This window comes from Fukomys damarensis, unplaced genomic scaffold, assembly GCF_012274545.1.
Source record: "Fukomys damarensis isolate Sample0158 unplaced genomic scaffold, DMR_v1.0_HiC HiC_scaffold_7, whole genome shotgun sequence".
NCBI lineage: Eukaryota > Metazoa > Chordata > Mammalia > Rodentia > Bathyergidae > Fukomys > Fukomys damarensis.
Window position 1 is genome coordinate 22,726,411 of NW_022900919.1, and position 12,710 is coordinate 22,739,120.

At 43.0% G+C, this 12,710-nt stretch overlaps 1 protein-coding gene across 1 annotated transcript in view; it reads left to right on the forward strand.

Moving 5' to 3' along the window:
- Positions 1-337: 337 nt before the first annotated feature.
- The window catches only part of Tmc3 (transmembrane channel like 3), a 37,565-nt gene continuing 25,192 nt past the window's right edge, over positions 338-12,710 (forward strand). Inside the window, exons 1-5 of the mRNA XM_033761120.1 lie at positions 338-523; positions 1,668-1,814; positions 5,241-5,316; positions 10,010-10,091; positions 11,991-12,097. Of these exons, the coding sequence (XP_033617011.1) occupies positions 435-523; positions 1,668-1,814; positions 5,241-5,316; positions 10,010-10,091; positions 11,991-12,097 (501 nt within the window). The 5' untranslated portion in view covers positions 338-434. The remainder of the gene's footprint in view (positions 524-1,667; positions 1,815-5,240; positions 5,317-10,009; positions 10,092-11,990; positions 12,098-12,710) is intronic.

Below are 12,710 nucleotides of genomic sequence, written 5' to 3' on the forward strand. Positions count from 1 at the left end.
AATTTTTAAAAATATAGTGTAACAGCTGTGCCTCTCCTCCCTAGAAATTTGTGAACACCAGCAGTGGTTACAGACTAGAGTGCTTTGTAAACCACAGATCCCTGTCTGGGCACGAGCAGTTACAGAGAGGGCTCCTTGGGTGACACTAAGTCATCCCTAGATCACCTGGCCAAGCCTCCCACCTTTGATGGTTGATGGGACTCCAGCCAATCGGTGCTGCTGCAGCCCCTCCACATTACATATGCAGAACTGGCCTCCTGGCTCTTTCCTGTGCCCAGCCCCAGCTGCAGACACCACACACAGAGCCCTGCTCTTGAGAAGAGGAGGCTAAGTCTAAAGCTCCAGAAACCTCAGACAGAATCAATCCTCCCTCATCTGCTGGCTTCCAAGTTTTGCTGCAGCCCCCAAGGGCTACCGGCAGGAAGTCCACTGCAATGAAGCCCTCAAAGGCATCCCAGCGCTACCGAAGCATCCGCAGAAATGCCAGCCAGCGCTACCTCTACCAGGAGTCCCTGTTGCTCAGGTAAGTGGTTTCCCTTCATCAGCGGGGCAGAAGAGGCAGCTATATGAACATGGGTCACCAAGCCAGGGGCTCAGTCCTCATCCTGCTCAGTTCCTCTTCAGCATAACTCAGAAGCTTATTCACCTGTGGTGTCCACCTCAGCTGTGCCTGCAGAAGGGATGGCAATGGCTGCTCACTCAGGGCCAGAGGATGGGATACCTGTAGTCTACCTCCTAGCCCAGCTTTATGCTGCAAGCTCCATATGCGAGCTTTCTCGCTTCTCTCTCTGTTTATAAGACAGCAAATCATGCATCCTTCACAATAAATACACTGTCAGTTAGAAAAGGCTCAGAGCAGTTGGAAGTGAATGAAGATACGATTTGAGTTTGTTAGATCATTGTAATGAATATTTTGTTAAGTAATAAAACCTTTTACTTTGGGGAAACTGGAAAAAATTTTCCTTTGAGTAAGTCAGCACAGTCTGAATTATAGAATGACGCAGGGAATACTTTCTCTTCTAACAGCTATAGAAGAATATTCATCTTCTCCCAAAAAGGTTGCATTAGGATTAGCATATTAATTATTACTTGAAATGAATGGTGCTGCATAGTGAAACATCATTCTTCTAGAGAGCAACTATTTCCTTGGATTACTTTGCCCAGATACACTTGCTGAGCTAATTTCTCGTTCATAGAAACTACCACTTCGTTCGAGCTTTTGTTACCTCAGGTTTAAAATGAATCAAAAAGAACAGAAGTTTCATTTTTATTTATTTTACCTTCAGAGTTGGGGAACAAGGAGGAGTTCTGCTTCTAAAATTATCCAAGTATTTCAATAAGCCGATAAAGGAAGTTATTTGCCTACCAAGATTGTTGCAGGTCAGGAATCAAATCCTTCACAAGTGACTCCGTGTCTGATTTTGTGTCTTCTAATAACATCTTCCATCCTCAGAAACCTTTCTTCCTCCCTGATCATCAAAGTAATAGACTCCAAGAAACACATTCCAAAGGGCTGCTGACCCTGCCTGTTCTCTCTCTACTTCTCATACACCCACGTACACATGCTTCATACAAATGACCCTGTCAAACTTTCCCGAGGAAAGATGATCTTTTCTGGAAGCAATTCCACTAATCAGATTTCCTCCTTAATGCCCTGATCCATTTAGTAACTTCGATGACAGCTTTAATGCTGATGAAACGGGGGACAGCAGTGACCCGGAACAAATCTTCCAGAACATACAGTTCCAGAAAGATCTCATGGCAAATATTCGCTGCAGACCCTGGACCATGGGACAGAAGCTGAGGGCGCTGAGGTGAGGTCCCTGTCACAGTGCCTGATTGCTGTAAAGATGCTTTCTGACACAGGGCCATGCCCTTCCCCGTGGAAACAAAGATCAAAGATCTGGTCCTTGACCTGACTCAGGGAGGTCACTAAGATGGCAGAGGGTGTGTGTTTCAGTATGTGGTATCTGAGTGTATGTTGAATGTGTGTGTTACTGAAAAGTTTTCTGGCCTTCTGCCTCCTTCCCTGACAGTAGCTTCTAATGGCCAAGCCCGGTCAGAAAGAGGTATTTTAGCTCCCTTGCTATAATATCCTTGGGGGAGAAAATCTGTACAGAATCCCAGAGTATTGTGATACTTAGGATCCTAGTAGATAGTCTGGCTATATAATAATTAAGTCCAAAGGATGTGCATACAGAATGCCTGAATTTGAATATCATTTCTACAATCCCTAGCCATTTTGGTATTTTTCTTTTCAGTGCTAGGGAAGGATGGAACCCAGGGACCTAGCATTGAGCTACAACCCGAGCCCTTTTTTATTTTTATTTTGCAACAGTATCTCACTAAATTACACAGCCTCAGCAACTTACAATCCATCCTTCCTTGTCCTCCAGGGTACTGGGATTACAAGAATATGCCTGCCAAGCCTGGCTCATTTTCTTAATCTCTCTAAACACTGGTAACTTTCTCTTCCAAGTGGAGGTGATCATGAGGAATAGCCCTTATCTCTCACAGCAGCCTTTCCAGCAGTGACAATTTACTGGACTCTTGGGTGCTATTAAAAACCCAAAACCCCATGTTGCCTTCAGACCTACTGAGCCACACTATGGGACAAGGCCCAGCATTCATTTTCTTGTGACAGTGCTGGTCCTGGAACCCAGAGCCTCTTACGTGATAATCAAGTTCAGCCACAGGGCTGCACAAGCACTCACCAGCATTTTAAACATGCATCTGAGCAGATTCGAGTTCTAGATTTGAGCATTGTGCATTGGTCATGGTTTATGGGAACTTTAAATGGGCTGGAAAGTCACTATTGTGGGATCAGGTCATTTCTCTTAGTCTATAGCCCCTGATTCATTTTGTGTTTGTGCAAAGTTATTTGTCTGGAGCTGAGGGTCTCCTGGTCTGGATGGCCTGTCCCATAGGCGAGGATTAGGCCAGGCCAGTTAATTAGGGGTACTGATATTGTTATGAGGCTAAGAGAATGTGGAGAAGGTGTCCTTCAGACTTTTCCTTCCACTACATCCACCTCTTAGGTGGGGTGCTGGACACTCAGAGGTGTGAAGAGACCCGCCCAAAGAGCACATGGTTTTTGAGTGCTAGAATGAAACTATCAACATCAGCTTTCCAACCTTGCTTCCAGTGTTGTCTACCAAAACATGGGAATTCTACCAGAGTAATCACTGGGGCAGTTAATTTAAAGATTAAAAAAAAAAAAAAGGACTCACATTCTATCAGAACTTTTTTCAATGATTTAAAAATCATTTCAAAATAATAATTGAATGTTCTCTGAAAAAGAGCGTAAGCCCTTTTCACCTTGATGTCAGAGCAGAGCAAATGATGACTTTTCAGTCCAGGAACTTTGGAAACAAAAGACCAGCCGTGCCTCCCGCCATGCTACTGGGCTGAGCCACCCAGCCAGAGCTCACACTGGGTGACACCGGCCACAAACCAGGCCAGTGGCACAGCTACCCAAGGGCAGCTCGCCCTCCAAGCACTTCCATCTGTCAGCCCTTATGACACACGCCTCTTCTCTGTCACCTTGCAAAGCTAATGGAGCAGCACTGCTCTGATTAGATCCACTGAGGCTTATCGTGAGGAACTGGGAAAGAACAGGGGACTCAGAGCCCGAATCCAGGAGCTTTGCCTGGCACAGATCGGAGCACCTGTCTGAGAGAAGGTAGCACACACGTTTTCCTTGCAGGGAAGTGAATGGTCAGATAGGTGATCACTCTGCTGTAGCTGCATTCAGGTTAGGCCCACCCCACCCCGCTTCCCCTCCACCATGGCATTTACCGCGCACACACTGTCCTAGTCATTGTACCTCTAAATTACCTTCATCTCCACCCCCCAATGAGCTCTTCCAGAGCAGCAACTCTATTTTGCTATGTCTGACTGAAAACAGGAACTCATAAATGTTTGCAGGAAAGAATAACAGTCATGTGAAATGTATCATCATTTGACTTTGCTAGATTTTATTTTTCAGATGCCACAGCAGATAGATCTCTTGGATTGCAAGCCTTATCTCTCTTATATTGACCACGATGAAGCCAGAGCATTGCATTGGGAGGGCCATGATCATAAGAATTCCTGCAGTGAGTGGATAGAGAGGTCCAAACCCCAGTGTTCTGACAGGCCATGCTTTGAAAAGATCAGCTTGCTGTGAAAAAGTGAGTTGGCCTGTCCTTTGTGTCTGGAGGAAGGACTTGTTAGCAGAGGATGTTACAGGGTTGCTGCTTGGGACACACACACACACACACACACACACACACACACACACACACAGAGGAGAGAATTTGCCAAACTAGCAAATTGGCTGATTCAGAAGAGCTCTTGAGTCCTGAACCTGACCAAACAGAGGGTAAGGAGGAGCTCTGCTCTGGAGTGGTGCAAGATGAGGTTACTCTGAGGAGATGCTCGTCTCCAAGAGCCCCTGGCTCCAGTCTGTCTCGGGGCACCGACACTCACCCTAGTCCTGCTATTCATGCAGTTGTGGATTTAACCATCAATCCCAATGGATTCTGCCCATTTTTCAGGATTAAACATTTAGATAACCATAGCAGGTTAATTCAACAACGTGGTGCGTGGACAGCTGGTTGGACGGAGTCAGAGTGTTCATGGCTACATAAACAACTTTCTTGCTTCCACTAACCAGACATCACTCTTTCCTTGAATCAGGTTCTCTGAGGCCAGTCTGATTTTCACTTCTAAAGAACTGACAAAGAGGAAAGTGGCAAAGTGAGGAGCTGAGACAGAGTTTCCAAAGCTAGTGATTCCCAGCCAGCCTCCAGAATTTTAAGAAATTCAGTTATAATTACTTTTGGTATGCAGTCACCATTTTGGATTAGTTTGTCTATGTAGCCATTGAATAATTTTGTGCGTCGAACTGGGATGAAACCCAGAGGTACTCTACCACCGCTCTACATCCCCGGCACTTTTTATATTTTATTTTGAGACAAAGCTTCTCTAAATTTCCCGGGCTGGGCTCCAACTTGTGATCCTCCTTCCTCAGCCTCCCCAAGCACTTGGATTACAAATGCACTCAGCTAAAGAAAAACAAATTGAAAGGTGTTTTCTAGCTAACAATAGTAAGGAAATGAAACCTAGGGAGGGTCTCCCTCCCACAGCATCTCTTCCTGCTTTGTTTGGTGACTTGTTCCTCTTGCTTTTCCACATATATTCTGCAAAAATTATAAGTACGATAAAATTATGCTCACAGTTATGTTTTCTTTACTCAGGCGAGCGAAGGAGATTGTGCTGAAGTTTGAAGGGAGGCTGACCAGGACTCGAGGCTACCAAGCAGCAGGCGCAGAGGTAAAGAAACACCTGGGATGCTGCTGACCCTGCCTGGGGCTGCACTTGCCGGGGTCCATGGGTTGTGAGCTCAGTTGTCAGCAGCTCGGAGAAGGAAGTTGCACTTGAAGCCCTCAGTTTCTGAAACTTGGAGTTTAGTCCCAGCTGCGATGCCTCAGCAGTTACGTGCCCCAGCTAAACCTTGTGCCTCAGGAAAGGGATGTCCTGATTTAGCCCACCTACAGATGCAGGTTCCTTGCTGCATAGCCTCGTGTGTCCTTTGCTTTGAGAAGGCTACAGCGCACTCCAGCTTGGATCTGTAGTGCAGTGCTGAGGTTTCGATTGTGATTTTTCCCAAGCAGTCCCTTAAAGTTAAACTCTAGCACATCTTGAAACTATCTGTCTAAAGAAACATTTCATATGTCTTTTGAAAAGAAGGGAAAATCATTTCTTCTATGCCCCCTTCTATCCCAATGTCATCTTTTTAAAATTTTCATGTGACAGTTACTGCATAAATGTGTGATTTTCACCTTGTAGTGATTACAGTATACAAACATTTTTGTCCTGCTTCTTTTTACACTTAGCACCATAGGGATTTTCCCATGTTGCTATAGTTTTTAATAGTCACCATTTTCAGTAACTGCTTAATATTAATCTGATAAAAATATATTAACTTAATTGGACATTTGCCTGCTAGTATTTAAATTGCTTCTAACTTTCCATTATTATTAATAATCCTGCAAAAATATATTTGCCAAATATGTATTTTCCTATCTTTTTAAATTATTTTCTTAGGCCAAATGTTAGAACTGTAATTACTACAGAAAGAGATTATGATCCATTTTTGGCTATTGATAAATATTTTTAAATTATTTTCCAAGACCCTTGATAATTTATATTGTCATCCTCCATTAAATAATTTACTGGCCTCAAAATATCTGCATAATCACTGAATATTGTATATTTCAAGTTTATTTTAATAGAAAAATGATACTCTTATTAGCTTCTCTGAAGCAAAATTAAAATGTCACAAATTTTACATGTCTGAAAAATTATATCAAAATATCTCCAAGGTTCTGCCTTCATATTCTTTCTTCTTACTCTTCATAATAATCTTCCTGATTTATGAACAATCTCTCCCATGACTCCTTATGCCTGTCCCACTCTGGGGGAGTTCATGAAATATATATACAAAGCAAAATCATCATTTCTAATCACACATGCTGACAACACTCTTCTTGTTTTTCTCTAAGTAAACTGTTTGAAGTGCTACAGGAAGACATTTGTGAGATAATTTGAGGCCCTTCACTTGGGCACAGACAATCTGTAACACATACAGCAGTATGAAAAGGTTAACAGGAAACCCAACATGGTTCAGGAACAACTTCACAACGTGCTGAATTTCCAGAAAAGTGTTCCAAGCTTCCACTTTATGGAGAGACTGCCCAAAAGTTTTCAGCAGTGCTATGCATGCAGGGCACCCCTTTCTTCCCACAGCCCCTGTGGCCAGGCAGGAAGCACCTCAATCCAGGTCAGCACAGCCCTATGCCAGGTCTTTGGCTGGCACACTGCTGACACTGGTGGCACACTGCTCTGCTGCCATTGTTAAAGAAAAGCTCTCTCTTTAGCCAATCTTCATATTGCCAATAGCTCAATGAGTCTTATCTCTATGTATGGGCCTTTGTTTGTTTTATAAAAACAAAACAAAACAAAAAGACTTGGTTTTCCAAATAGTAAACTTCATAGAATATTCCTCTATCCCCACATGACTTCCACCCACGAGATCTTGGTGCAGCATCCCCAGCTTGGCTATTCTCTCATCTCTTGGGAACCACTCCAGACTCAAAACATCTTCTGCAGCCCCACTCCTGTTCTCCATCTGAATTTTCTGTTCATGTGAAGTTTCTCTTGATTCCAGCACAATAACTCCTTGCTGTAGATAGTCTGCCTTTGGCACCAGCACCTTTCTGTGTTCCTTAAGAGACCAAGGTCTGGGAATGCAAGACCCCCAGTCACAGAGGCAAAAGAGCTGCCTTGGGTGCCTGGAACTGCAGACGGAGACACCCAGGCCTTTCTGCCATTGTTTCCCACTCTGGGTAAATGGCTTTGAAAGAATCCTATGAGTTTTAGCGTGCTATGTCTCTTATTTCTCATGTGACATGAACAAGGGAGGTTCCCCTTCCCCAGATCACACATGGCACAATTCGGCAGCCCTCCTTCCATGTAGGAAGGAAAGATGGCTAAAGATGGCTACCCATGATGCTGTCTGCACCCCTGGCCTTCTAATGCTTCTCCCAAAATCCATTTGCTTATACCCTGGAGCCAGGAGAGCATTGGAAGCAAGAAACTGCCCATCCCACCCCTTTCCAACACTAATGATAACAACAGTGGCTTTTATGACCCTTAGAATTTAACCCACACTCCTTCCCAAGTGCAGCTCATCTGGCCACCACTGACTGCTGGGTTTCTTCTCACACCTCTCTCCTTGCTCCACTAGGCAGTCTCCAGCTCCTGCCAATATGCAGACCTACACTGGCTGGACTCCCTGCTACACAATCCCTCCTTCCAATTTTTGCTTTTCAAGTGCTGATTCCTTTGCATTTAAGTCTCAAGGGCAAGTCTGGCCTCTCCAGCTAGACCTCCCCCAACTTTGTGTGTAAGAGCTTCTTCCCAGCCAAAGGACTGTTCCACAGTGGCATGGACTTGTCACCAGCTGCCCTCCCTCTGCTTAAGGCAAGTTCTGTATAGACCTGCACACCACAAGTCTTGCCCACTGTCTGCACTTGCAGGAGGTACAGCCTGGGGCTCCACTTGAACTGCCAATGCAGCCACTCTTTAGAGTGGTCACACATGTTGTAAGAACACTCTTCAGGTAAACATACAACTCTTTCCAAAGACAAAAGAATGAGCTTCTATTTCCATGAAAAGTAATCACAACTCAATAAGTTCCTTACCAAAATAACTCCCCAAGATTATCAAAACTCAATACTTGGTATGAAAATAACAACAAAATTAAGCTACCCCAACTTAATAACCCAAGCCCACAATCAGGATCTAGTCCTTGTAAGGCTTTTATTGTTTTGTTTTATTTTTGTTTGCTCTTAAAATTCTGAATTATTCCATAAAGTTCTAAGGGTTTGGCTAGATTTGATGCAAATCACAACATTATCCCCTGCACCTTAGTGAATCATAGTCATCCAAAAAATCACCTTTTTCTGAGGTGATTTGCCTCTAAGAAACTCCTTCAGACAAAACCAGTGTAGACTCCTTACTGAAGTAAGCCTTGGGGATACTTCAGTCCAGTGCTCTGGAAACTGAGCCTGAAGGTCTAGCTTCTCCAGCACCTGAGGCCAGAGTGAAGACCTGGCAGTTCCCAATGGTGAAAGAGGCCCGCTTTAGTCTGATTCATGTTCTGAAATTTTCACATAACTTTAAATGTCAGGAGCACTCTGAAAGTCACCAACTGAACTCTATTGTTCCTTATACGGATGCACAAACAGCATTGCAAGCAAGAAGATAACTTCCCAGGGGTACATTATAAGACAGATGAGGAGCTGGCACTAGAGTGCTGGCCTCTTGGCTTGAGTTTCTTAGATTTTAGAACTTGATACAGGCCAGAGGTTCAACCCAAGCCCTCAACAAAGGACACTCAAGCCTGCCTATCTCTGGGCACTGCTGAGGAGATTGGATCAAAAGCCTTGGTTTGGTTCTCTGCACTCTAGGAGATAACCCAGCTGTGCAAAATAAAGGCAATGCAAGGTGGGACAGGACAAACATTATAAGAGAAATTGTTGCTAGGGGACTTTACAAATAGAGCAACTTCCTTCCAGCCATAGAGAATCTGTGTGATGGCTTCATGAGAGTGGCTGTATTTCAGTTGGCTCTCAAATCCTAAGCAGAAAATAAATCACACCAACTTCTGATAAAATTCAGACTCTCATTTGCAAGCAGATGTCTGGGCTAAGCAGAGGCATCCACAATAATATTATAATATGGGTCTGCACCAGGGCGATGGGCTGTCTTGTAGTTCAGAGTATGGTTATCACATTTGTAGCCCCTTGTCCAGTGCTATCATTTACTTCCAACACAAACACAGATTGTCTGTGGGTTAAAAACACACCACTTGCCAACTCTGTTGGACAGCAGAGCCAGTAAGTAAATCCTTCATTTTAAGCCCACAAGACAAATTTTCAGCTTCATCCCTAGAAGAAGGGCTTCAGCCAGAAGAAGGGCTGGGCAGCTCTCTGTGCTGCAGAACACCACACACACAGGTGGGGCAGGTCCTCAAGGTAGGCACTGGACCTGTGGTCCTTAGACAAGGATGCAGATGTCATCAGCCGAGAATTTGTTAGCTGGGGATTCCAGGCCTCATTCCCCCAGCTACCTCAGGTTTATGGCATGATCAAGGGTGTGCCTTTAGACATCATTCCTTCAGTGGTTTCCACTGTCTTCACTCCTGCTTTGGGATGTAGGAGGAAGGCGAGCTATGACCCCAGACAATGTGCATCTCACCCAGACCCTGAAGGTCAGGGCCCAACACAGGTATGTAGTCACCTGGCCAGAATCACAGAGAATCCTGGGCCACTTGAGTCTAGAACCAATGACAGCAGAGCATGCCATAGGCAGAGGTAGCCAGAGTATATCTGGAAGCCTCCTACCAACAGCGATTCCATCCCTCTGATGTGACAGTCCCTAACTGACTCTTTCTTCCTAGCTATGGCGGAAGTTTGCTCGTCTGGCCTGTAATTTTGTGGTCATCTTCATCCCCTGGGAAATGAGGATAAAGAAAATCGAGAGTAAGTACTTTCGTGTGGAAAGAGTGGGACTAATGGCCACTTCAAAGTCTGAGCTCTGTCTGGGATGTCCCGGTTCTCAAACTGCACAGGTCCAGGCTCACATGGGACCCAGAGATGAGAGACCCCAGTCTGTCTCCACCCACCTTTCTACATTCCTAGGTAGTGGTATCCTCTCCCACCTTGTTCATTGAGCCAGACACAAATCTCAGAAGAGGAAGTAAAAACTGTGACAATAAATGAGATAGCAATGTGTGGAATTGTAAAATACAAGGATGAAAGTCAGTAGTTTTAGAGAAATGATTGTAGGCATTTAGAAAATGTGAAAAATATAAACAAGTCACATCCACAATTACATAATGCAGACACACACACATACACACACACAAAACACAACACACATATTTACATACAATACAAGGAACAAACAACAGAAATTCTGAAATGAAGGAAACTATAAAATTGGACCACAGAATATAAAAGTTTTCTGAAGAGATATGAGATTCGAAAATGCTGACTTCTAGAAATGGGAAGAAAGGAGCTAAAGGTGTAGGGAAGGTGGGATGGGTAGGAGAAGGGTAATAAGGGAAAAGAAAAAAATGTGAGAGAATGAAAAGATGAAAATGAAGTGTTTGTAGATGGGGAGGAGAGGAGTGGGTGAAGGGAGGGCAGGGGTAAGGGGAAAAAATGAGAATCAAGACTCGTCATGTAGAGGTACAAGATCCCAATGATGAATGTAACTGTGCTGTATCCCTAAAATGTACCAATAAACTCAATTAAAGCTGAAAAAAAAAAAGAAAATGCTGACTTCTAAAAATCCATTTGCAAGCTTAATGAAATTCTAATAAAAATCTCCATGCATTATTTTGAGTAGATAACAAAATAATCATGAAATTCAGGTGGAAGAAGAGTGCCAGAAATGTAATTTTTAAAAACTTTTAAAAAATGCAAATGAAGCTATATAATCAAGATGTTAAAAACACATTGTAAAAGCTAAGTAATAAAAGCAGCATAGAATAATGCAGGAATTGGACATCAAAGGAATAAGCAAAAAACTTCAGGTACTGGTAGCAATATTGACAGACTTTTAGCATATGATTGTTATCAGAATTTGGCTAAAGCACTCCATAAATGTTGCTGGAACAATTGAAGCAACTGTTTCAAAGATTATATTTAATTCTTTCATATTAAAATGTCATAAAATATTTAAATATACAAGTAGAAAGAATTTTTTAAAAATCAGTGATTTAATACGAAAAGTGAACCAGTCTAATTATAAAAGTGAATTGAAAAATTATTTAGGAAAGTACTGTACTGTTAAAGTACATAGATAAGAAATTGTATACACAAAAAGATAAATCTGAAGTTAGACAACCAACTAGGAAAGATATTTAAATATTTAAATGAAAACAAGCAGTTTTCTAAAATTTAAAATAAGCTTAGGTACACAAAAAACTAGCAGAGTCCCCTTGTGCCCTTCACCCAGTTTGCTGGCATCTAACAAACTGGTTTTATCTTGAAACTAAGACAAAAGACCCTCAGAAATCATTAGCATTCTTAAAATGACATCTAATAAAAAAGAAATACACCAGTTTCTCCAAAAAATCTAATAATTTTAACACTCATAAAATATAATAAATTTGACAGAGCATTTTGGATAAAATGTCATTAAGGAAATGACTGTCAAATTGCATTGGGGGTAAATGAGGAATTTTCCCGCATACGGAAGTCGTAAATATTCATGGTTGTGGTGGTCCATCTAAATGACCATTTCGGGGGACGCAGTCATTAGCAATCCCAGGCTTCCTCAGGCTCCGCTGATATAGGAGCAATGATTGTCGCTTTGTGGAGGTGTCTTGCACTATGAGATCTGAATGTTCTCACTGTCTCGTCTTTCTTTAGGTCATTTTGGATCAGGTGTGGCCTCTTATTTCATATTCCTGAGATGGTTATTTGGGATTAACATTGTGCTCACGATTATGACAGGTGCATTTATTGTCATTCCAGAGGTAAGAACTATTTCAAGACAGAGAAAGGTACCGTTTGTTCAGAAGAGATGCTAGAGAAGCACAAAACATGAGCTCTTGTTATCCTCTTGGAAAGGTGGTGCATGTGTGAGGAATCTTTTCTGTGCAGGGTGGACAGCACTCAGCTTTGTGAGCTGGTCAGTCTTTGTCACCTACTCCAATCTGCAGCACAGTGCAAAGGCGGCCATAAACCACACCTAAACCAATGAATGTGGAATACGTTCCAACAAGATTTTATTTATGGAAACTGAAATACACATTCTATACAATTAACTTGTCCCAAAACACTGTTTTAGTGCCCCCACCACAGCCCCAGCTATTTAAAAATACAAAAGCCTTTCTTTGCTCTTGGGTCATCGGACAAATCTCAGAATTTGGCCTCTGTGCCAGTTTGCCAACCATGGGTTAAAATAAAATCCCCTCTTTACCTAGACACTATCCTCCCAAAGACAGCAGGGCTATCATTTCCCAGGCCATCAAGAAAACGCAGGGACCTCAGAGATCCCCCGTAGAAGCCATATCTGGTTCAGAAAAACCACATGCTCGTGTACGCGCACACACACACACACACACACACACACACACACACACACAC